General features: G+C 44.8%; 1 protein-coding gene across 1 annotated transcript in view; it reads right to left on the bottom strand.

Moving 5' to 3' along the window:
- LGR4 (leucine rich repeat containing G protein-coupled receptor 4) overlaps positions 1-25,613 on the bottom strand; it is a 118,484-nt gene extending 92,871 nt beyond the window's left edge. The window contains exon 1 of the mRNA XM_056136361.1: positions 25,330-25,613. Within this exon, the coding sequence (XP_055992336.1) occupies positions 25,330-25,517 (188 nt within the window). The 5' untranslated portion in view covers positions 25,518-25,613. The remainder of the gene's footprint in view (positions 1-25,329) is intronic.
- Positions 25,614-26,441: the final 828 nt, after the last annotated feature.

The raw sequence follows: 26,441 nt of genomic DNA, 5'->3' as shown, positions 1-26,441 counted from the left end.
CAGCTTAATGTGACAGCTTTCTAGCCACAATTCACCCAAGGGGAGTGGCAGGTAGGGTTTTGAGAGAACAAATACCTAACAAAGCCATCATTCTAGGGAGTTACTTCCAAACTGTCAATCCAATCCATCAAGTGGAATGTGCACCACTATTCTCTTGTAAATGTGCTTATTTCAGACGAGGCCGAACTCGGCCAGCTGCCCCACAGAGGACTAAATGACCCAGCTCAAATGTCACCTCGGCAGTGAAGCCTTCCAACTCCCCAAGGCAAGAGTGAGTTCCCTTCCTCTTTGCTCCCACAGCCCTTTGTTCCCCTCCCATGATGGCACCCTCCCACACTGTCCTCTATTTGTGTTTATGTCTGTCTTCTCCACTCACAGGATCACCCAAGGACACAGCAAGAGCCAGCGTGGTCCGGGGAGGAGGGGAAGGCTCTGAAGTAAGACTATCTGGGATCAAATGCTCACAAGAGATTAGAAAAGGAAGGATCTTGTTCATGTGACTTTGCACCGTTTTTGTGCCTCAGTGTTCGCAAATGGGGGTACAGAGTATCTTTTCGTGCCCGTGAAGACTTGGGGACAACAGTTGGAAGAACTGGCATACATTTTCTATTCATGGCTGGAACTTTGACTAAGCACTTGTAAGTGTCAAAGGTTCCAAAGGTATATCTGCACTGTGACTTGATTCCTGCCCTCAGAGAGCTTACACACTTCTAAGCGTCAGGCATCCTGAAATGCACGTCCATTGTGTGAAAAGCTGATGGACAATATAGTTAACTAATGTGCTTTTTCTCAATCTATTAAACTGATGTGCAAAGACAATGTTATTTTCAATGTATTAAATTGACACACATTTCAAATGCTAACCAGTATCTCTAATTTCACTGAAGGAAGAGAAAGTAAGAGAATTAGGGTGTCCTGTTTCACATACGTCACCGCAATTCTAATGAATGCTACAGGCACATGTGCTGGTTTCAGTACTGGTACAATAATAGTATTCCTCTGTGGGCCGCTGGAAGAAGTCAAAGCAAATAAGGTTTAAAATATAAAGAATTTAGGTCATGAACAAATCTGTAGCGAGATCATTCTATCATACGTGCTTTTTCAACAATTCTATCAAATGTGCTGGATCACTTGCTTAAATGTAATAGGTCCTAGGAAAGACCTACTAAATGAAATCATCCAACAATCAGAATCCATTACTGAATGAAACCATCCAGAGTTTCAGTTGTTGTTTGAGACCCAATTTCTTGGGTCACAGAATACCAGCCTCGCGACTGTGTGAAGTACGCATTAAAGTCACCAGCATATATTTGTATTTGATAATGTTGGACTGACTTAGGACATCCGCTCTCTTTAGGGCAGTGTGAAGGAGTCACAGAAACTGGCTCCCTCAATCAGGCATAGCATCAAACGCCCTGAGGGCAGGCAGGGATACTCTCTCCCCTCCCAATATCAGCAACAACCATCTTTTCACTCTCATGAACATCGCCAAGTTTTCATTAAAAATAAAAACACAACTTGACAAAATTGGGCTATTTATTTCACCATTCCATAGATGAACAGATGCATGAAAATTCACAGAGCTAACTGCCTAACTTAACTAAGCTATGCCAAGAACTCTTATCTTTACCCAAGAAAATTTGGCCATCTTAACACTGTCTGGGTATTGTCTCTAAATTAATGCCTGTTTATGTAAAGTGAATCATTAGAGCAACCCTAGAAGTTTTAAAAGAATAATACTAAACATGTTATAAAAAATAAAATAAATATACTTCAGAGCTAGGGAGACAGCTCAAAGGGCTGGGCCCTATGTTTTCCATGTGGGAGGCCCAGGTTTAAGTCTCAGTAACACACAGATCCCCCCCAAACAGCCCCTGGACTGACCCCCAAGCACAATGGGGCCCAAAAATCAAACACGAGGGGCTGGAGCAACAGCACAGTGGGATAGGGCATTTGCCTTGCACGTGGCCAACCCGGGTTCAATTCCCAGCATCCCATATGGCTCCCTGAGCACTGCCAGGAGTAATTCCTGAATGCAGAGGCAGGAGTAATCCCTGTGCATCGCTGGATGTGGCCCAAAAAAGAAAATACACACACACACATACACACACACAACACGTAAGAGCAAAGCTTGAGATGCCATTGACAAAAATTGAATGGTAAATGCCTGTATTAGGTTAAATATCTTATTATTATATTGACTTTTTTAACAGATTTTGAATCACACCAGCGAGTAGTGCTCAGAGGACCAGAATGAACCTAGGGCTCCTACATGCAGAGTATGTTCTCCAGATCTTGGAGTTATTTACCTGGCACTCTAAGCTGATTATTTTAAAGCATTAATATTCCAAGAAGTCAAAGGGACCTTACCTGTACAGGTACTTGCCTTGCACTAGTAAGATGTTTGCCTTGCACCTGGCCCACCCTAACTGCCCACCTGGCCCACACATATGGTCCTCTGAACACTGCCGTAAGTGAGCCCTGAGGACTGGCAGGTGTGGCCCCCAAACAAAAAATAAACAAGAACAAACTTTTAAAGATGTACAAGCTTCACTGTTCCGAATAGGTGCTTCCACTCGTAACAACTGGAACTGCAATGAGTGTTCCTCCCATCTACTTTATGTTAAAAAAAATGAATTGGTTGTCCTTAAAACTAATAATGTAAAACCAGACGTTCATCTTAAAATGAGGAAACTGGCTACGTAAAACACCTTTTTTGAAAAACACACATTTAGGGCAGGAGAGGTGGTTCAACAGGCTAAGCATACTCAAAGCACACTTAGCATACAGAAAGCACAGTCTGATTCCCAGTCCCATCATGTCCTGCCTCAGCACCAGCAGGAGGGAACCCCCTCCCACCCAAGCTTACAGATGGGAACATTCTTGGGTGTGGCTCAAAAAACTTAAACCAATTCCACCTTCAATTAGTGTAACAAATGTGATATTCTACCTTCTAACAACATACCTGTGACCTCACAAAAGGTTGGCTTAAAGAACATCCAGTTAAAGTATGGTGCTGCTATTATTCTAGAGTCTCCACTTAAAAACTGGATGGGTGGGGGGAGGGTTATTATTGTTTAAGGAAACAATAAAGGACAGAATCTTGTAATTGGGTAAGAGAAGTCTCGAGAATTAAGTTCTAAGATTATGCTGCCACCACCTACTCCAATCAAACTCTGTAAATGTTCCATAAGATATGGAATACCTATGAAGAAAAATGCCGAGTAGAGTATCTCCAGTTCCTCCTAGGAGAATATTTTTAATTCCTCGGGGGGGGGGGGGGGAGAGAGAGAGAGAAGAGAAGGGAAGTGAGAAGAGAGAGAGAAGAGAGAGAGAATTACAATTCCACACACTTCCACTTGGAAAATGAAACGGAATTTCTTATACTTGCACTTTTATAAATTAGAAAAAAAAAATCTCACGGAAAATTTTGTTTCTGTGTTTGCAGCAACTTCACCTATATTAACCACTAAACCAAAAACATAAAGACGCCTCTTCACCAGTCCTTCATGAACCCTCAATTTCTTTGATGCGGGTGAGGCCAGGGAGAGGCATACTCAGCGGTGTTCAGAACTGACATACCCAGTGGCATGAATGGAACCCGGGGTCAGCCACGTGCAAGACAAGTTCTCTGTCTCTTCTCTTCTCTTCTCTTCTCTTCTCTTCTCTTCTCTTCTCTTCTCTTCTCTTCTCTTCTCTTCTCTTCTCTTCTCTTCTCTCCTCTTCTCTCTCTCTCCCCCTCTCTCGCTCGCTCCCTCTCCCCCTCTCTCTCATTTCTCCTCTCCTCTCTCTCTCTCTCTCTCTCTCTCTCTCTCTCTCTCTCTCTCTCTCTCTCTCTCTCTCTCTCCAGCCCCAGGAATCTTCCTGTTTCATAGCCAGCAAGCCCGGCCCTGTGTCTACAGTGACACATTACTTAAGGATCGCTGCCTTTTATGCAATAACAGTGACTGCATCTAGCTTCCTGACAATACACTTCTTGCACTTTTAAATTGTTTTACTGAAGAATCTAATCTCATTTCCAAAGCCGGCCTCATTTTTCATTTGAAACAAGGGAACATTAAATAGGAAAAAAGAAAACAACCCACAAGAGAACTACTTAGTACTGTTTGGTCATGAACTTTCCTTCCTGCAGCTCCGTGCAACTTCCCAAACAAAGGCATAGCACCACTGTAATGAAGAGCATCTACCAGCCACCGCACCCAAGGACTGAGGCCTAAGTCAGGATGGCAAAGGTATAAATTATGGTCCAAAGACAGCTCCAGGCATGGCAGAGCTTCAGATTGCTTACTGAGCAACCATGTTGTTCCAGACAAACTAAACGCTTAAAAGGCTAAAGGGCAGTGGAGGCAATTATTGGAAGGAAATTTCTCACTAGGCCAGAAAGGAATAATTAAGTCTTTGCATGCTAAATCACATCACTGAGGTTAACAATGAAGTAATCAAGTGTAAATGGTGACAAAGCCCATCTATAGGACTCATGAAAGGAAATTAAGGTTGTGGGTAATCTAGACTATTGTTGCTTAAATACCACAAAAATTAGTCCCTAAAACTTCATTCATTTATCCTCTCTTTATACAAATGTGTGCGCTTTTTGTGGGAGGCAAGAAATTGGTTAATCCAGCAATTAAGGCAAATATACTGAATCATCAGAAGTAAAACACCACTCTGCTACTAATTTACAGGCAGAGATCCAACATCGTTCCCCGTACCCCTCAGATGGTACCAAGCACCGAGTAATAAAATGCATCCATAACAAGAGACGCACACGTTTTATTCAAGTCCATGGCTAAAAACCACTTAAATATTTAACCTGTCACAGGCTCCATACAATATGTTTTCTACACTGCACGGCAGAGAAGAAAATTCACATATGCAACTTGGGGGGGGGGGGGGTGAAGGATTGGGAAATTGGAGGAAAAGATGGAAGACACACACACACACACACACACACACACACACACACAACCTCCCAGCAACTGCTCAGTAGCGATCAAAAAGATACTGCTCGGACCAAAGAGCTGCTCCAAGGGCTTAATAAAGGCTCTGCATGTGGGAGGTCCAAGTTCAATGCTCAGCACTGTCTGGTCCACCAAGCACTGCCAAGCTCGACCCTGAGCACTGTCAGGTGTGATCTAAAAACAAAACAATCAAAACACTGGTCATGCTCTAGGCATTAGGAGATAGCTCAAAGACCTGGAGTGCCTCCCGGCATCCCTGACGGTCTCTTGAGCTCACCAGGAATGATCCCGAATGCAGCGTGAGGAGTAAGCCCTGAGTGCCGCCAGGTGAGGTCAAAAAAACAAACAAATACACGCAAATGTGCAAAATCTGTTAAAAATAAAAATCTAAAAAAAAAAAAAAGACCTGGAGTGCCAGCTTTGCATGCAGGAGGCTTAGGTTTAATCCCTGGCACTGCCTGGTCCACCAGGCACTGCAGGATCAACCTCCAAACCAAAAACAATCATAATAAAGATAAACTGGTATATCTAATGAAGTAAATAAGCTGACCTGAGAGTTAAGAGGGCTAGACTTGGGGCTGGAGTGATAGCACAGCGGGGAGGGTGTTTGCCTTGCACGCAGCCGACCCGGTTTCGATTCCCAGCATCCCATATGGTCTCCTGAGCACCACCCGGAGTAATTCCTGAGTCCAGAACCAGGGGTAACCCCTGTGCATTGCTGGGTGTGACCCAAAAAGCGAAGAAAAAAAAAAGAGGCTTAGACTCAGACTTGGTTTCTCTAAGCCCAGTCACTGCCTCACCGCCGCAGGCTGTTTCCTCGTCTTACTTCAGGAATAAGGCTACTAGAGAGTAAAGCGGGTAGGACACTTGCCAGATTTGATCTCTGGCACTCTAAGTGGGACCCTGTCAGGAGTGATCCCTGAGTGCTGGGCCAGAGTCAAGAGGAAACCTGAGCACTGGCTATGGCTCCTAAACCAGAAAAATATATATAATAAAGAAGTAAGGCTACAATTTCACAGAGCTCCAAACGGAAATGATGTTTTGTTGCTGCTGTTTAAAATCATTTTAAATTCATCAAAGCTGCAAAAAGAAAAAAAAAGTAGAGTTTCTATGCACCGGCTTTTCCCAAGGCCACTATCTAACATAATCATAATTAAAGAAGCCAGGACACTAATTTGGTACAACACTAGCAACCAAACTACAGATCGGGGCTGAAGAGATACTACAGCGGTTAGGACACCTGCCTTGTACCCGGCTACCTGGGTTCAACCCCAGCATCACACATGGTCCACCCAGAGCACTGTCAGGAGTCGGAGAACTAGGAAGAAACCCTCAGTATAGGCAGGGGTGGCCCCAAAATAAAACAAAAAGAAAAGAAAGAAATCTCCAGACAAGCGTTCTATCACGGAGTCACATCCTCAGCCCTTGATTTTCCTTTTTAATATATGAAGTCACTTTTTCAGTCACACAGGCAGATGTATGTAATCATCACAACAGCCATAAGGAAGTACTCCATCACTACAAAAATACATGGTCATATTACTCTCCAGAGAAGAAATTCTGGGGAGATTAATATCTTTCTTCTTGACAAAATATTTTGTTTTTACTTGAAGGGGGAAGGAGGGGGGCAGGGATCAGGAGCTACTCCTGGCTCTGTGCTCAGTGTTCCTCCCAACAGTGCTACGGGGGGACCATACAGTGCCAGAAATTGAACCCAGGTCCCCCTCGCACACTTCCAATTCCACAAATGTATATTCGGTGAATGAAACAAAACTTCCTGTCAAGTTGCTGCTATGAAATCATAACAAAATACTCTCACAGGAAAATGTGTTCTCTTCTCCTTTCCTTGTGTAAGAGCTCCAGATGTGACTACACCTCTATCAATAGCCAAACAAAATAAAACAGACACCTCTACGCCAGCCCTTTTCCATCACTCCCCACAACCCGACCCTATTTTATAGTCACACAGTCCTGTACTTTCCAGCTATGACCTTCATTCTCCATCACTGTGAGTCTGTCCTTTCTGGAGTATTGTTCTTGTGGGAAGAGTTTTTGGGTCACACCCAACTATGCTCAGGACTTACTTGAGCACAAGTGTTCAGTGATCACACCTAGTGGGGCTCAGAGGATCACACAGGGTGCTGGGGATTGATCTTAGGTCATTCACAAGCAAGACAGGTGCCATATCCCCTGTATTATCACTCCGGCCCCTCTGGGGCATTTTAAATGGAATCATATACCATAGATGACCCTTGAGGTTGGCCTTTCCACTCACCATAATACCCTGGAGAGCTATCTGTATTGGTTTTAATTTTTTTTATTAGTGAATCACCGTGAGGTACAGTTACAGGCTTACAAACTTTCGTGTTTGCATTTCAGTAATACAATGAGAGCTATCTATATTGTTACAGGGATCAGTAGCTTGTTCTTTCAGGGTTGGAGAGAGAGTACAGCGGATAAACTATCTACCTTTCATGCAGCCATTCTATCCCCTATATCCCATATGGTCCTCCGAGCATTGCCAGGAGTGATTCCTGAGTGCAGGGTCAGGAGTAACCCCTGAGCATTGTTGAGTATGACACAAAAACCCAAAGGGGAAGAAAAAGCTTGCTCTTTCACTCCATGTGCTACTGGATTGATACAGCAATGTACTATGGAATATTGATTTTACTCTTTTTATGTTTCAATATATTATGAACCGGTGGGGAGAGAGCATAAAAGGCTGGAGCAAATGCTTTGTATGTGAGAGGCCCGGAGTTTGATTTCTAGTACCACATGGTTTTCACACACCTCTGGAGTGACCCTCAAGCACTGCGCCAGGAATAGCCCCCCCCCCCACCCATCCTATCAGGGGTGGCCCTCAAACCAAAACAAACAAGAAAACAAAAAGTTATTATGAGATGGGAAGAAAATTTTCAAATCTCACTTATCCACCTCTTAATATGGATTTGTATTCTAATAGCTACTGCTGGTTATCTTTTTGGGGGATTTTAGTCTTGTTGCTTTGGGGCCACACCCAGTGGTACTTGGGGGACCATGCAGCCCCAGGGACCAAAGTTGGTCCTCCTGCATCAAAGCATTTGCTCCAGTTCATTATGCTGTCTCTCGAGCTCTGTGGATTATCCATAACCTTAGCCACTGCATTCACAGCTTTCCTGGCTACAATTTCATAGCGTATATCAATCACCCCTGCTCTACCACTACCTGAGGTAGTGGTAAATTACATGAGGCCAGAAAAGCTGTCATTTCAGATATGTGTATTGAAACAGATAAGTCCCACATATATATGATAAGTTGAAACACATAAGTCCCACATATATATGTATGAATATATGTATGTGTGTATATATATGTATATATAGCTTTTTGGGTCACACCCGGTGTTGCTGTATGCAAGGCAAAGGCCCTATCCACTGTACTATATAGCCCCAGTCCCCTTCATATATTTTGAGAGGATTTCTTTTTTTTTTTTAAGTACTGATTTATTAATTCAGTAATGATCACTTTTTCTGCATCCGTATTCCTCTGGAGATAACTGTCGGGACTCCCCAGGCCCCCACATCTGGCTCTGAAGCTCTGGAGTTGTGCTCATGCATATTCTTCTTGTACCAGTCAAGGGTCTCACTCCTGGCCATGGTGCACACTGTGTTCTGGCTGCAGTGTGTCCAGAATGGCCAGAAACTGCCAGAAGCCCCAGGATCACAGACAACAGAGTTGCCAGGATAGCACCTGGTAAATGCAGGCCTGGAATTGAACTTGCAGCCTCACGCTTACAAGGCTGGAAACTTAGCTTCTGAGCATCTCCTCGCCACCCCTCTACTAATCATTACTTTAAAGACGATGGGCTGGAGCGACAGCACAGCGGGTAGGGCGTTTGCCTTGCACGCAGCCAACATGGCCGACCCGAGTTCGATTCCTCCGCTCCTCTCAGAGAGCCAGGCAAGCTACTGAGAGTATCTCGCCCGCACGGCAGAGCCTGGCAAGCTCCCCGTGACGTATCCGATATGCCAAACACAGTAACAACAAAGTCTCCAATGGAGACGTTACTGGGCCCGCTCGAGCAAATCGATGAACAAAGGGAGGACAGTGACAGTGAAATTGATCCCATGAACATTTATACAACTAGTAACAGCGCTCAAAAACAGTTAACAAATTATTCTCAAAAGAGGCTCGAGAGGCTGGAGAGATAGCACAGCAGGTAGGGTGTTTGCCTTGCAAGCAGTTGACCCGGATTCAATTCCCAGCATCCCATATGGTCCCCTGAGCACCACCAGGAGTAACTCCTGAGTGCAGAGCCAGGAGTAACCCCTGTGCATCGCTAGGTGTGACCCAAAAAGCAAGAGAGAGAGAGAGAGAGAGAGAGAGAGAGGCTTGAGCTATGCACAGTATTGTGAGTAGGGTGCTTGCCTTGCACATAACCAAGCTAGGTTTTAACCCAGGTGCCCTATCCAGCCAACCCCCCACCCCCCAACCCCCAGAATGGCAAGAAGAAATCCAGAGCTCAGTGTTAGGAATAAACCCCGAGCATTGCCATGTGCAGTCCAACCCCCCTCTTTAAATTATTCTCATGAAACTTTTATCCACTTTCACAGAGTAATTGTCTTCAATAACTTCAACAAAGCATTGGGTCCACCAAAGCATGGACCAGTATGATGAAATTTTACCATCTGATAAGCATAAGACCCAACAAGATAAATCAAGAGTTTTATTAAATGCTAATGATTTACACAGTCAAAGAAAAGACCATCTTTGTTTTTTTAATGTACTATGGAGGGCTATGATGTATTGGTAAGGGCTGGGGTGGAGGGTGGTTTACTAGTGGCTCTAAGTCATAAAACTAAATGCAACTGGACTTCTTCATTGTTAACTGGAGACTCTGAGTCAGATCAGCTGTTTTCTACCGGTTCTTATCAGAAGTCCAAAGAAGATAGAAAGGTCTGAAATATTATGCTCTTAGTAACTGAACTGAATAAATAATAAATAGATATCAGATCTATAAGCACTTACATATAAGTGGGAAACAGACATTTTGTTTTCTCCATGTAAAGATTCTTTGATGGATATACCATAACAGATACACATTTCAGGGCCACGATACCAGATAATCTTTAAAGATTTGGAAGGATTCAAAATATATAGGACCAACCACTTAACTTCTACACTAATTCTTCATCTACAAAATCAGCTGTTCAATAGTTACAACACAGAAGACAGATGGACACTTATATCTAAGCAGAGCGCCATCCTATAAGCCCACTCAACCAAATAAAACCATGCAACCCTCCTAGGAAAAGCTAAAGTCCAACACCCCATCAATACGCACGCCCCCCCTCCTCATTTATCACCTGTTTGTCCTCCCCCATGTGGTTTCCCGTACAACATAGAGAATAACAACATGGGCTTTGAGATTATTATCATGTAAAGCACTTCACTTCATACCTGATTGTCACCTTTATTAGTACTAGCTTCTAAATTAATAACAAGTCTATGACGGTGGCCTAACTGAATAAAAATACAGCATAGAGCACTTTGTGATAACACAACACAACTGGAACAAAACATAAAATGATTCTGAATGCAACCTCCTAAGAGTCACTGAGCATGGGTTGGTACAGAGTTCAAAAGGTTGAAGTGCAAGCTTTGCAGGCCCCATTCTATCCCTGGAACTGCAAGGTCCCCCAAGCACCACTGAGTGTGAGGCCTTTACCACGCCCCACTCCCCCACAAAAAAAAAAAAAAAAGAGTTACCAAGCTAAGAACTGTCTTAGGATAGGGTCAGCTATCACTAGTACATTCTAAATCACAAATTTGGCCACAGATTCAATCGTGAATAGCTCTGCTACTAAAGGAAAGAGAACACAGACCCAAATAGGAACTCATCCAGTCTGTAAAATATTAACAGCTTAATAAACATCACCTCCCACAATCAACAAACACAGTGTTCAAGTCAACGGAGGAGTACCAACGAAATTCATACCAAGTCAACTAAATTAAATGCCCCAGGGAACAAAATGGCTCATGGGTGATTCACTTTTACGCTGACTTCCCTATAAAAACATCTTCAACAGGAGAGGCAGGAAATTCCAGTAAGTGAAAGGGGGCAGCTATATGGAAACCATCACACCATACACTTGGCTTTTCATTTACTACAGGGTTTGGGTTAAAAGAAGCACATTGAGAAATCTGCTCTTTTAAGAAACTGAAAAGTGACTATGCTAACAGATCTGCCCCTCATCTAAGAGAATTCCACAAAAGAAAGAAAAAGCAAGCCAAAACACACATCTCATACTTAAATCCCAGCACAGAAAAACACTATTAACAGAGAAAATCATGTGAATATTTTAAACTAATGGTGTACAAAACTTTTGTATTCTGCTGCATTAAAAAAGGGGACATAAATGGTCCCAAAATAAATCAAATTCTGAATGTTAGTTTTTTCCAAATCTAGTCTTGGTTTTCCACTACTGGACATATGTTGTCGTGTAGATTCAAAAACATTCCGCACATGTTCTCTTTTCAGTTGTAATTTTTTTTCTCACTTGTAATAACCTGCAACTTCCCACCATTTTGTTTTGCATTTTACCTGTTCCTCTTCTGATAAACTCTATCAACTATCCAAGCACAGTCTGGGATGGGCACACTTAAACACACAACACCACCCAAGCTTGGCAAACCAACTACCACCCACTAGCTGGGACACTGAAACAAGTCACCTAACCCCTCCCACTCTCAGTTTGCTTGGGCTATAAAACAGGAACCATGCCCAAGTTTCAGTAGCAATTATAGCTAACACACGAAACAGGCTAATAGGTAGTCCCAGCAATTTCTCACCAAATTTTCATTTTTCTGACTCAGACTTTGCAACTAGTTGTACACGGCTAACTCAGCACCTTTTCACTATAAACGAAGGTTCCATATTGTGACCAACTCTACCTGAAACCTTGAGAGGGCCCCCTCCCGTTGATCGTCGATTTGCTCGAGCGGGCCCAGTAACGTCTCCATTGGAGACTTTGTTGTTACTGTGTCTGGCATATCGAATACTCTCGGTAGCTTGCCGGGCTCTCCGAGAGGGGCGGAGGAATCGAACTCGGGTCGGCCATGTTGGCCGCTTGTAAGGCGAACGCCCTACCCGCTGTGCTATCGCTCCAGCAGGAAAGCTTGGAATTCTTTCTCTCTTTTCTTATTGTTTTGCTTTGTGGTGCCAAGGATCTAACCCAGGACTTCACACACACATAGCACCTACTCCACCACTAAGCTGCATCCCTGAATTCTCTTTTTCAATGTACAAACATCTGGAGCCAGAGCCATAGTACAGGGGCTAAGATGCTTGCCTTGCATATGTCCGATCTAGGTTTGATCCCCAGCATCCTATATGGTACCGAGTCCCACTTAGAGTGATCCCTGAGTTCAGAGCCAGGAGTAAACCCTGAGTATCCCATATAGTCCCCCGAGTCTGCCAAGTATGCCCTCACCACCTGCCCCCCCAAAAAAAAATGAGTACATTTTGTTTCATTCCATTTATATGACATTTTGGTGAGTGCAAAATAATAAAAACAATATAAATTAAGAGAAACACGATAAGAAAGAGATCATCAGTAGCTAGGGAGTGAGTAGGGCTTGAGAAAGTGAAGGAAAGGTTTAACTGTTTAAGAAATTGACAGTGGAAAGAAACAAAGTGACAGGGTAGAGGCCTGCATGCAGCAGACCCTGTTTCAATCCCTAGTACCCCATCAGTTCACCTGAGCCCCACCAGGAGTGATTCGGAGAGCACAGCCAGGTGTAAGCCCTGGGAACGGTCAAGTGTAACCCCGAAAACAAAAAACAAACCGACAAGCTTGACGAAACTTTCTCTATGAATTCATAGTTATGAAGATGAGTTCAGTAATCAAGGAAGATGGAACATATAAGATTAAGCAAGTTATTTTGGGGTATGAAAGCTGAAAGAAGGAGGAAGATCTCACATAGACTCATTTGTTAATAAACATAAAACCTAACCTTTAAAAAATGTAATCTTGGGGCTGGAGTGATAGCACAGTAGGTAGGGCATTTGCCTTGCACACGGCTGACCCGGATTCGAATCCCAGCATCCCATATGGTCCCCTGAGCACCGCCAGGAGTAATTCCTGAGTACAGAGCCAGGAGTAACCCCTGTGCATCGCCAGGTGTGACCCAAAAAGCCAAAGAAAAAAAAAGTAACCTTTCATGGGCCAATAAGTGTTAAGGAACACTATTAAAATTTTTAAAAAGTGCAAAAACACCTTTATCTTTTTGTGTGTAAGCTGCCCGTGACGTATTCGATATGCCAAACACAGTAACAACAAGTCTCACAGTGGAGACATTACTGGGCCCTCTCGAGCAAATCGATGAACAACAAGAAGACAGTGCTAAAATGGAGCAGGGAATTAAAGCCTCACATACCCTAAGCATGTGCCCTACCACCTAGTCACATTCCTGGCCCCAAAGAAATAATTCTTATAAGAAAATATAAAAAGGCCCAGGATCAACCCCAGGCTCTGCACCACAGGGAATGACACTCAAGCACAGAAACAGAATTAGTCCCCCTTGTTATGGCCCAAAAAAACAAGGCAAGGAAGGAAGGAGGGGAGGGAAGGAAGGAAGATAATCAGTTTTATTAGTTCACTGTTTTACAGTTGATGTCCAGTAAATGATATCAAGAACCTTCACATATTGTCTTCTAGATGAGAAGGACATATAAATAGAAATATCTGGCTATGACTGGAACAAAGGAGGAATGCGCTTCCTTTTAGGTAAATCATCCACTTCTGTCCCAAATCAGCGCTGATACCTAAAATGCAACAAAACTGAAAATTCAAGCTGGGCTAACTTTTAGAGTTGGAGAGGACTCTGATGAAATGCATGCCATTTACTCATCTGCCAAAGTCATGAATCTACTCATCTCTGGCTGTCAACTAGCTAAAGTTCCCCCCACCCTGCCCACCCCCTCTCTCTCCTGGAATACCACCCCAGCCAGGAAGGTGCCAAAAACAAATTCTTTTTAAACACAGATCTGAAGCAGACAGCAATGGGATAGATTCCACCTCCCTTCCAGGTTCTTAGCTCTCAGCTGCCGCACCTGCTCACGTATCGTCATACCGAATTCAGGTGCCACAAAGCAGTCATGAATGCTAACTAAACTGAAACCAAGCCCCAGGTAGAAGGCTGGTACTATACATCAGAAATCTGTACAGGCTCAGCGCTGAGCTACAGTAAAGTGAGTAGGGTGCTTGCCTTGCACGTGGACATTCTGGGTTCAATCCAGTACCACATATGGCTCCCTAAGGCACCCTCAGGAGTGATCGCTGAATGCAGGGCCAGGCATGGCCTCTCTCCCCACCACCCCTCAAAAAAAAATACAAAAGAAAAAAATCTTTAGAGATTGCCTAGCTAGCCTGAGAAACATCAATTCATCTCTTTCTGTAGACTGATAAGAGATCAATGTGACAGTCCTCCAGGGGTGTTCACTGGGAACTAAACATCCTCATTGATAATATGTAGATCCATCGCATACCCCCCCCCACACACACACATATCAAACCTTGGAGAATCACATCTCAGTATCCTATATGTAGATTCCCTTTGGCAAAACTGAAATTGATGACTTATTAGCCAAGTCCACTGCGGAAACAGGTCACATAAACTTAAATCACTGTACATCAGTTATGCAAGTTTTCCTTTTCCAGAGACTCTGATGGGAATTTGAGCAAACACAGTTCGAATACAAGCAGTATGAACCCGCAGGTAACACACAAACTTGCCAACCTACTATGAAGGTACGAACCCTACTGTTGCATGCCCTGGCAGCTCCAGACCGTTGGTAGAGGAATGAAAGATTCCATATGTTTTCTTTGTCAGTGACATGGCTATTGAAAACAAAGGAGGCCATGGTAGTCGACCTGCTGAGGGACTGGGTCAACCTATTCATGTGTAATCAGGCAGATGTCAAGTTGGTAATGGGAAAAACATCTCAAACATTTTTTTTTTAAGATAGCGACCCCAGACAGAAAACAGAACTGTATTTATAACACTCAAACAATCTAACAGGTTGTGAGCACTGTTGTATAGGTTAGCTACCATCCTGGCTCTATAACTCATTTTCAAATCAAGTCTGAGTCAAAAATATTTCACGTTTCTGAGAAAGATCGAAGTATGCTTAAGAAGAATGACATAAAACTTTCCAGAAAATATGGAAGCTTTTAAGGAAAAAATTTTGGCTCTAAAATTACTTTTTAAGATAATAAGTTTCTCTTTAGCCACAAAACACAAGCATTAGTCTCACATGTGAAAAGGGAGTACATTTTCCAATACAAGTGTCTGGTGATCAAAAATAAGTTCAAGGTTTTCATAAGAAAACTTCTCACAACATGGACATTTCTTAATGATATCTCACTGATACAAAGATAATAGGAACATAGCTAAATTGTCCATTTTTAATAAGTTTTCTTATTCATTCCTAATGTGAAAAGAGATTTGTGAAAAAAGAGCGGGCATTTCTCAGTATGAGTGTTCCCAAAGAATTAGCAGTGTTGGATAGCATTCTTATCGTTCCAAGGTCTTGACGCAGAAGTGAGGTTTTCCAGGGTTTTCTATGAGCATCCTGTAATAAAAAATCCTTGGTGTTCTAAAATTTGGACTCATATCTCAAAATCACTCAGATACTGAGTGAGATCATGCGCCCATTTATATGAGGAGAAACACTGGGTCCCCCTATTAGGACATTATCTTCATAATAAACCAGCCAAATCAGGGAAGCAAGGAAGAATCAGAGAACAAGGCAAGAACATACAATCTCCCTTGAGTTCTCACTTCAGAGAAACCATGATGACCTATCAGCAGCTTTCTTGAGAAGTGGGGTAGCATCACCTATGAGAAGTTATCTTGCTTAAAAGCAAACAAACATGTGTGCTACTCTTCTTCTACCAGGACCATTATGGTGTTTTTTAAATGAAAAGTCTGCTAGGTGATTAGGATTCCCCCCCACCCCATGTGCATAGGGGTTCACCTGAGGTGACCACACAGCCTTTGAACTTAATACACATTAAAGGGGACTGGGTGGAAGTCAGGAAGAGAGGGAGAGAGGAAAAAGGGAGAGGGAGAGAGAGAGAGAGAGAGAGAGAGAGAGAGAGAGAGAGAGAGAGCGCAAAATGGGAATCGGATTTTAAACCACAAAGTGATAACACACACATACAGCTTTTTAATCGCTCCCCAAAACAAATGGCAACAAATCAGGTCATCCTGTGACTACATTACATAGAATTTCAAAGCCTTTGTCCAAAGGGGTTAAGTGGCAGGCCAAAAGCTCCGATTTAAGAACTTGAACTCAGGGATCTTGATTCCCTGAGTAAAGTTCTTTAAAAAAAAAAAAACTGGAAGTTTTTGAAGGCTTGTTCATAAAAATATGCCTATAAGATGATGGGAGACTAGTGACATAAAAAGCTGGGTTAGGGCTCCTGGGAACAGGAGATAAGACATGTGCCTTGCATGCAACTGACCTCAGTTCACTCCCTCACAACACATACTACTTGGAGCATCACCAGGAGTGGCTTCTAAGCATAGAGCTAGCCTAAGCACAGCTACATATGGCTCCTAAATGGGGAAAAAAAAAAAGGAAAGGAAAGAAATCCCCAGGTTAGCTGATGTTATTTGCTTCCCACTACCAAAATGAGTTCAATAGACTGCGGAAAAGACTTTCTACAATGAAAGTTATCCAGGGGACAGTGTGCTTTTCTTCTCTAGAGAATTCACCTGCAAGAAAGCAACAGTGAGATACATGACACGCAGGGAGAATGACAGTCTTGAACAGAGTGGAAACCACGGGCCTCTCTTCTCCAGAGAAAATCTCCTGAGGCACACCCTTCTCTTCTCAGGTCATCCAGCTTACCCCTTAGGAAAATGGAAGGTGTGGACGGAAGGACGGAAGGAGCATATTACCAACTCTACTCCAGTCCCTGCATTCCTGAGAAAAGACTGGCCCTTGGCAGGTTTGGAAGGTTGCAATACCTTCAGCACCAGTAGTGTGACGAAAGTAAGAACATGAACCTACATTTCCAGGAAAACGGTCCTAACCCAGCTCTTCAGGGAAGTTACTTAGTGGTTTATAGTCAGAAGTGGTTTAGTCTCCGAGCTGCATGCAAACACCTCACAGCCTCAGGGAAACAGTGAAGGCAGACTGAAGCAATCCCAGCAACATTTCTGTGCCCTGCTTTGTACAGTGTCCAGGTAAAGGTTCACCTTCTTGCCAAATATGCAACCACATCCCTCTTCTTAGGAGGCAAAAAGTTCCACTAAATAAAAATCATAAATATATGATTATATCTTATATAAAATATATTATGCATTATATGAAATATTATATCTTATATTTCAGAAAATCAAATTCATGATTTTTCTAAACTGATTCAAATATCAAAAATATTTTGTTTTCAGGGTACATATTTTTTATTCTTTTAATTGTCAAGCTTATCCTTAAAACTTGGTACAATAAAAAGCAACATTCCACCAGAGAAAGAGAGAGAGAGAGAGAGAGAGAGAGAGAGAGAAACAACTAGCTAAAAGAACTTCTGAATTATCTTGAGTTAGAATACTTAACTACAAATTAAATGAAGGCTAATGGGTCACCAGATATCTTGTTATATATTAAATATGCCTCCTCCACACATGTTTTGTCACGAGCACGAACAACAGACCAGTCTGAGGACCTAAATGTATATTCTGTCTTGGCCCAGCTGCCTCCCAAAATATCTACGGTTTACATTTCCTTACAAGGAGATTCTTATATTCTTATGAACCAACATGTTGCCTCAGGGGGATGGGGGAAGGGAGCCAATGTTTTCCCCGTAAGACCTCTGAGGGCCAAAAGTTGGAGAATTACAAATATACATTTAAAAATATCATTCGTTAGGCTTAAATCATTCCAAGGGTAGTACTAAACCTCAACCACTTGCATCTAAAATGAGACACACATAATGACTAATCTTGCTGTAGATTTATTCACCAAAGACGGGAAGGGGAATCTGATTAGTGCCCTAAGCAGCTATCAAAATATCCTTTTTTTATCCTTTGGGTTTTTGAGCCACACCTGGCTGTTCCTGGGGCTTACTCCTGCCCTGCGCTTAGGAATCACTCTGGGTGGGCTCAGGAGAATGTTTGTGGTGCCAGGATTTAAACAGGGTTGGCCACACGCAAGGCAAGTACCTTCCCTCTGTCCTGTCTCTCTACCCCATTTGAACAGACCTCAGAGACGACCAACCACTAACCCAAACATTGAGAGTTTTAATTTGCCTGTCATGACATCGATTATTTCAGAATATCCCAGTTTCACTTTAAGAACTGGGTGAAAAATAGTGCCAGCCGTATACAACAATTTATGAACAAAGATTTGCCTTTGGTGGGTGAATCCAGAGTGCACTACCACATAATTACAAGGTAATTTCTAACAGGGGTATCTGAGTACTAATTGCTAAGGCCTTTATAAAGTGGTAAGGTTGTTAAATGGATATGAACTCTGGAAATCATGAGGTGTTTCATGCTAAGACTGATTCCTACACTCCATTTTGAACCTCACCCAACCTCAAACAATAGCAATGCTAGAGCTGCTACCCGGTCTACCAGGCTTAAAGACACAAAAGAAAAGTCACGGAAGGCAGAAAAATTAGTCATTCTGTAGAGGGCTGATCTGCTCAATGCCCTAGATTTTTTTTTTCCTTCACTGACATAATTTAAAATTATTATCCTCCCTGAAGCTTCTGAGAAAGCACACTTCACTGAACAAAGTTGGGGGGGGGGGGGAAGGATCCATATTCTTTTATATTAGGGAAAACAAACAGTCGTTTAGCATTGCCAATAACTTGAAGGTTGCACTAGGCAACAAGCTGAGTAACACACTGGTAATGCCAAAACCTTGAGATCTTGTTTAAAAATTAAAAGTGAAGAGCTATCTTATCAACAACATTCTAAGTTATATCGCACGTTTCATAGCAAAAAAAAAAAAATCACCTGTGGTAGAACTTAACTTTTAACCCAGGTATACCGACAAAATGTGCTTTCACAGAAATTTGTATCTTTTTAATAGAGAAAAACAAAAGTGAATTTTAGAAAAATTGCAATGAATCACTAAATGGTTCTTACAATTTACTTGCTTAATTAATATTCTACAGATTTAGAGAAATTCAAAGCTTAGACATAGCCACCATCTAGTTCAATATCTATTATTTACTGAGAAGAAAAAAAAAAGAATGAAAACATACACCTAGCCAAGGAGACCAGAAACCAGGCTTGTGGGCTGTCAGTCATTTCCACTATTATAAAGATGACTAAAATAAGGATTTGAGAGATAGACTGACAGAGGCCAAGAAAATGCCTAAACTTGCCTAAATCCACCTACTAGCATACAACTTTGATCTTCCCTGAAAGATTAAGCTGTCAAGAGTTACCTTAGGATTCTAACCTTCAGAGCCAAGTGCCTGGACACTAAATGCTTGTGATACCATAACTGTCTTGGCATTCAGTTTAGCTGGAATCACAGAACACTAGTGATTACTTCCAAGACCAAGTTCCTGGTGGCACCGGGACCACTGGCAGCACATTGCCTCGGGAAGCAGTTGATTCCCATTCAATGAAATGGGGGGGTTGATCTTGCAGACACCTACATTTTACTGAACATAACACACAAGGCCCAAGAAATGCATTTTATGTCTAATTACGGGCCGCAAATATACTACAACAGGTAGGGGAGTTGCCTAGCATGTGGTCTGCCTGAGTTTGATCCCCAGCACCCCATATGGTCCCCCAGCCTGCCAGAATGATCCCTGAGTGCATAACCAAGAGGAAACCTTAAATACCACTGGGCATGGCACCAAAACAAACAAAAAAGTCCAACTAAACATAAAGATAACCCTTGGCACTAAGAGTTGTTTACTACCTGACTTTACAGGGCAAGAAACTAAGGCTCTGAAGGATTCAGTGCCTTGTCACTCACTCAAGGTCAACTCATGATTTATTGACACTTCTGGAGACCAGCACTCCTTACAGACTGATCTTTCTTCTCTTGCATTTAAACAGAACTCAAGAGTCGGTGAAAGGATCTATACTTAAAGATGAGTAGAGACTGCCTTGTTTAGAACAAAATGCACTTGTGTGTCATAGTATGCCATCTCTAGACAGACTAAATGGAAATTTTACAGATTATGATTCAGAAATTAAGAGATCTCAAAAATCATCAAAAATGGTGTAAACATTTAGCTACTGACTAGGGACAGGCAGAGAAAGGTGTTTGAAGTAATGGGGGTGGGAGGACGGGGGAAACACAACTGATGTAGAATTCAAGGTGAGGTTTTTGAAAGGAGAAATAGCAACAACCTATTTTTTTAAAAAATAACCCTTCAAAACCCCTCAGGTCAACTTTAACCATCAATTCTATGGAGAAAACTCAGTCACCTGCTGGCTTCCGGGATAGCACACAGTGAAGGTTGGAGAGATTGTGGGTAATTATATGGAAGTGAGGATGTTGAGTAACTTTTTGTACAGTATCCAAATTACTGAAACGGGGTGATTTTATTTTCCAAGTGTTAAGCCATACCCACAGGAAACAAGCAGGAGGAGAACTCCCCTCGCAAAGCGCCTTAGCTAGTCATGCATTCTGCAACAAGTCTCCATGGCAAATTTCCTAACACACACTTCTAAACACAAAGAACTCCACCTCCGAGTCAGTGGTAAGAACCAGGCTTGTGCAACTTCAGATACAGAACGGTATTCTGCTGCTTCTGGGATCTTTCTGTAAGATGACCCTAACATTGCTACCACCTTGCCATCTTAAACCTGCATAAGGATGACAAAATTAAAGAACTTCTAGGGATTCACAAGCAGTCTTAAAAATAATCTACTGAATCCAATGAGCTCATTTTGCCCCCAGAGGGAAATTCATAAGTTCATTCTCTCTCTCTCTCTCTCTCTCTCTCTCTCTCTCTCTCTCTCTCTCTCTCTCTCTCTCTCTCTCCCCCTCTCCCTCTCCCTCTCCCTCTCTCTCTCCTTTGCTCTCCTCTCTCCTCTCCTCTCCTTCTCCCCTTCGCCATTCACTCTTGCTTGCTCACTCTCTCCCCCAACCACCCCCCAAGGCCAAAGCTACACAATTACTCAATTGCATGCAAGGTCTAGGATCAAGGACTCAGACCTACCACTATCTCCACAAAAACAGTCTTTATAATCCAAAAACTGCACCAGACATAACATAGGATGTGGAAATCTGTGCTCAAGGCTCCCAGTTCACAAACTCTATGAACAAAAATCGCAGCATACTTGCACAATCGCCATCCCACCACCATTACAATATCATTTCTTTCTCCTTCAAAACACAAACACCACCAGGACTGATTCCTGAGTGCAGAGCCAGAACTAACCCCTGAAATACTGTAGGGCGTGGCCCCAAAACCAAAAACAAACCAACAGAAAACTCTCAGTAACAGTGATTTTAGTACCATTAACACAGGAAAAACTTTGAATCCTTTGATAATATAAACTGAGTATGATTGCTCGTAAGAATGCTTCCTTTAAAACACCCCAGGGTCAACTGTGACAAGTCAGTGCATGGTGATACAGGGCTAAGAACTACAGATGCAGCAAGTGGTGTGAATGCAGAGATCTGAGCAACAATACTGAGGATTACGTCTGCCTCTGCCCCCAGACTCGGATAAAGCAGCTTTCAGCAGGAAATAGGCACTGTTAGACCGAACAAGTTTAAACGAGCCTCGAGGAGAAGAAACAGATATCCTCTCTCTGGGGCCTTCTCAGATCTGGACAAAAGACTCAATGCTGAGAATGCTGATTCTGACAATCCTGGGTGGGAATGTCTGAATCCCAAGCTCCAATCCTGCTGCCAGTGGGGTCTGAGTCTGAAGTCCTTCTTCATTCCTGCAACCTTTTCAAAGCCTCCTCTATGTACCAGGCACTGTGGGTGCCAGGTGGAAAATAAAATCCAGCTACAAGTTTGGGGTTTCCGATGGGATGCATAGACCCTTCAGAAGTGAAGGTGTCACACCATTGATGAAGGAGAGGATAAAAGAACACTGATAATAACTAGTCACAGCTGTTTACCTTCTAGCTGTGTGTTTGTAATTTAATGTACACTAAAGAAGTGAAGATGCCCATGCTACAGAAATAAGGAGTCAGTGAAGGAGGCAGGGGAGATAGTACAGCAGGTAGGCGAGCCTTGCACGTGGCTGACAAGGTTCTATTCCCGGTACCCTATATGGTCCTCTGAGCCCACCAGGAATGAACCCTGAGTGCAAGATAGGAGTAAGACCTTAATCTAGCCAGTTGTGGCCCCAAAACAAGCAAAAAATAAGGAAGAGGTGAACTTAAGTTTGGGGCATCTGACTCTAGACCCTAGGTGTTTAACAAAGTATTTAAAGTGAGGTTTAACAAAGCCACATGGAAGAGATGCTGAGGGAAAGCTCCAGGGGCTCCCACGGGGTCCTATGTGTCACAATTCTGCACAGGTCTCCTGCAACTGCCCTCTCAATTTCAGACAATCTCTGGACCTGCTGGTTTCCAAAATGCAAATAACACAAAATACACTTAGATAGGGTAGCCAGAAATACTTTGAGAGTGAAATGAAATGTGTAACGAAAGAAGAAATGATGAGATTGTACAATCCATCTATCTACAGGACACAAACAGAATAGAGCAATGCGCTCACCACCATCACTGACATTCAATCAGTACAACTGGTCTGTGCTATCTAACCAGGACCAAGACCTATTATTTTTCTGTTTCCCAGGCCAAGTAACTGCTCTAAGACTTCGAGTTGAGAATATAGCATTCACTATATACAGTGAATTGGAAAGAATTTGCCTGATGCACCAGAGGAAGGAATGGGTCCTCATAAAAAGGTGCTTATTAGGCTAGAGAAATAGTACAGCAGGTAGGGTGTTTGCCTTGCATGGGACTGACCCATGTTCCATCCCTGGCACCCCGAGGACTACCCGAAGTGGTCACTGAGCACAGAACCAGAAGTAAACCCCAAGCACTGCAGAATGTGACCCAACCCCGCCTCCATCCCATAAAAATAAATTTTGAAAACATTAAATGTGATGATTTCTCTGTGGTTGTAGGAACTGATGTAAAACAGCCCTTTTCTTGTGAGGGTAAATCTATTCATTAAAACTGAGGAATCTGCTAAACAAGCTCTTAACAGCTAGTTAAAATAGTAAAGTCATGCTTTGCTAATACGGAGAGGTTTAAAGTGGTTTTTTTAAAAGCACCCCTCAAGTGAATTCCCTCAAAATTTCAGGAGGACACGGAGAGGGGAAAAAGCCTCATCTCTTCCACCCAGTTCTTTTCTCCCCCAATTCTTCCCACTCCCCCTCAAACTTTCCCACTAAATATACATTGGGACGCAAACTGCTCTCCAATGCAAAGTTTGCTAATTTTTCAGGGTGAAGTGAATTTTCACCACATTGGTGGAAAATGAGTTCAGATACATAACTAACACTTTAGACTGAGGGAGGGGCGTATGGGGATGGGGGGGAGGAGGTTTAGAAAAGGAAGGAGGACAGGTTCCAAGGCAAAAGGCCTCACACTTAATAAAACCCCATCGACCCAATGCAAGAACACCTCTTACCACCCATTTAAAAATACAGTGACAGTCCGGACCTGCGTGGAATGGAATTTTGCACGGGGGCCTGTTACTCCTTTAAAACTATCTCTTTCCAGGGACCAAGCAATATTACAGCGGGTAGGGCATTTGCCTTGCACGCGGCCAACCCAGGTTGGATCCCCAGCATCCCTTATGCTCCCAACAACTGCCAGCAGTAATTCCTGAGTGCAGGTTCAAGAGCAACCCCTGAACATGGCTAGGTGTGACACCATCACCCCCCCCCCACCAAAAAAAATAATAAAACCTATCTCTCTAAGAGGTTCCTTTCAGTAGCTCTAAGGTAAAGGGAAAATTTAAATTCCCTTTACCCAAGGACCTCTCTCAAATTGTTCTTTCACTGCTCTTGATTTAATCACTCAACTGGCCACACAGCACAAAAAGGCAGAACAAGAGCATACACCAGCCCCAGCAGTCAATCACCCTATTCTTTCTCTATTGGTAGCATGTGCCAACACCACCTCCAATACTGACTTCAGATTCCTCTTCTTTCTCGAAGAGACTGCCCAAGGTGCTTAGGTTCCCAGAGGAAGAGGGAGATTTTGGAAATTAGAAACATTTGGGTGACTTTCCCAGCCCGGGGCGCCTTAAAAGCAGAGTTCCGCTGGTTAAGGTACAGAAGAAAATTGCTGCCTACTTTTCACATAAGGCAGAGCATATGCTTTCCAACTCTGAGATTTTCTTCCAACATCCTGAACTTCGGGTCAGCAATCCTTTTTTTAAAAACGGTTTTGTTGGGTAAGAAGGGTATTTTATTTTCACCAAGAAACCTGCAATTCACACACACACACACACACACAAACAGTCCTCCTGCTTTTCTCCTGACTCCTCTACACACACAAACACACACAGACACACACACATACACACACACATACACAGACCCACACAGTCCCCTTGCTTTTCTCCTGGCATGCACACACACACACACACACACACGCAACCCCCTTGCTTTTCTCCTGGCTCCCCTGCACCCTGCGGAAGCCTGGGCGTTTGTTGCTGAATTCAGTGAAATTGGACCAGGGGGCAGGACGCCTCCTGTCTGGAAAGGGCCAGACGGTGGGTGTCGGGCCCGGTGCCCCGATTCAGGTACAGGTGTTTCTTTCACCCCACAAGCTGGAACTCGGAAGGTTCCAGGTGCTTCCCTACGAAACGTGCCTGGGTCTGCAGACTCGGGCCAAGTTCTGGGCGCCCTCACCCCCCTATCTACTGCAAACCTCTCGCCAGCTGAGCCGGGGCGTGGGGGGGGGGGGGGCAGCGCGAGCGCGCTAGATCGGGTGAGAAGGCTGCCAGGGGCAAGCCCTCCCAGACCCCCACCCCTCTCCTCCTCCTCCTCCTCCTAGGCCCCCGATACACTCGGGAGCTGTCGGGGGTAGGGGGATCGTGCCACCCACCCCCCTCAAAAAATAAATCTACGAAAAAGCCACTTGGCGGGAGGTGGGGGGGGGGGGTAGGTATCTCGGAACCGGAGTGGCAAAAGTTTGGAAAGCCCGCCGCGCGGGCGTGGGGGTGCCAAGCACCAAGACGCAACCCCCCCCCCCCCACCTCCTCCTCCTCCTCCTCCTCCTCCTCCTCCTCCGGAGTACCCGAGTCGGTGGCACGGGCACTGGCCATTCGCTCCGCCTCCCCCCTCCCCACCACCGCACCCCAAAGCAGCCCCTCCACACCCCGCGTCCCCGGCGCCCCAGGCTCTCCCGCACTCACAGCGCTAGGGTGAAGGCGCTGAGCCCCTCGGGGACGGCCGTCAGCCCCTTCCCGGAGCAGTCCACCCGACGGTCGCCGTCGCAGCTGCAGGGCGCCGCGCACAGAGGCGGCGCCGCGCCGCTGGGCTCGGCCGAGCCGCGCAGCCCCAAGGCGAGGAAGCAGCAGAGCAGCGGCAGCGGGCCCGGCATTGCTGCGGCCGCCTCCCGCGCCGGCCTCGGCCGCGGCTGCCCTCGGACGCTGCCCCCCGCCACCGGGGCGGGGGCTGGGCGCGCTCGCGGCTCTCGGGGCGGGCGACGCGCGGGCTCGGCGCCCTCAGCAGTCCGCCGCCGCGGCGGCGCAGGGACGCGGCGCTCGGCAGTCTCGCCCTTCCCGCTGCTCCATGGAAGCGCCGGAGCGGCCCCGGCTCCTGCCCGCGCGCCTCCTCGCTCCCCGCGGCTCAGGCCAGCCGGGCCGGCCGGGCGCAGCGGCGGGGGCTGCGCGGTGCCATCGCTCGCTCGCTCGCTCGCTCGTTCGCTCTCGCTCTTCTCTCTCCCGGTCCCCGGCCTCGCGTCGCGGTGACTCTTCAAGGTTGCGGGGCGCTGCCGCCTTCAGCCATGCCGGCCCCTCGCCCCTCTCGCCCCCGGCCCGGCTCCCTCGCACAAACTACCCCGGGCTCCTCGCTCGATCTCCGGCCGCCGCGACTCGATCTCCTCCCCGTCCTTTTTTTTTTTTTTTTTTTTCCCTTCTAGGGTTGCACGCTCGGGCTCCCGAGCCCCCCAGCCGCTGGCTTATGCAAATCGCTTAGGTACATGCAAAACGCAGCCGGCTTCCGGAGCGCCATTGGCCCGGGGAGGTCTCGAGCTCATTACTATGCAAGAAGCGGAGCCGTCATTGGCCCAGAAGGAGAGCGGAGGGGCGTATCTCTCCGCGGTGACTGACAAGGTGGTGCTGGTGGTGCTGGTGGTGGTGCTGGCGGTGGTGGTTCCAGGCAAAACTCTGTCGGACTTGGCTCGATTGGCGTGGCAGGTTGTGTGTGCGTATGTGTGTGTGTGTGTGTGTGTGTGTGTGTGTGTGTCTAAGGTGGAACGATAGAGACGTCTGGCTTTTCTCCACCCACCCCTACCCCCGCACCC

This window comes from Sorex fumeus, unplaced genomic scaffold (assembly GCF_029834395.1).
Source record: "Sorex fumeus unplaced genomic scaffold, SorFum_2.1 ptg000007l, whole genome shotgun sequence".
In the NCBI taxonomy this organism is placed as follows: domain Eukaryota; kingdom Metazoa; phylum Chordata; class Mammalia; order Eulipotyphla; family Soricidae; genus Sorex; species Sorex fumeus.
This window is presented reverse-complemented; position numbering and strand designations above follow the sequence as displayed.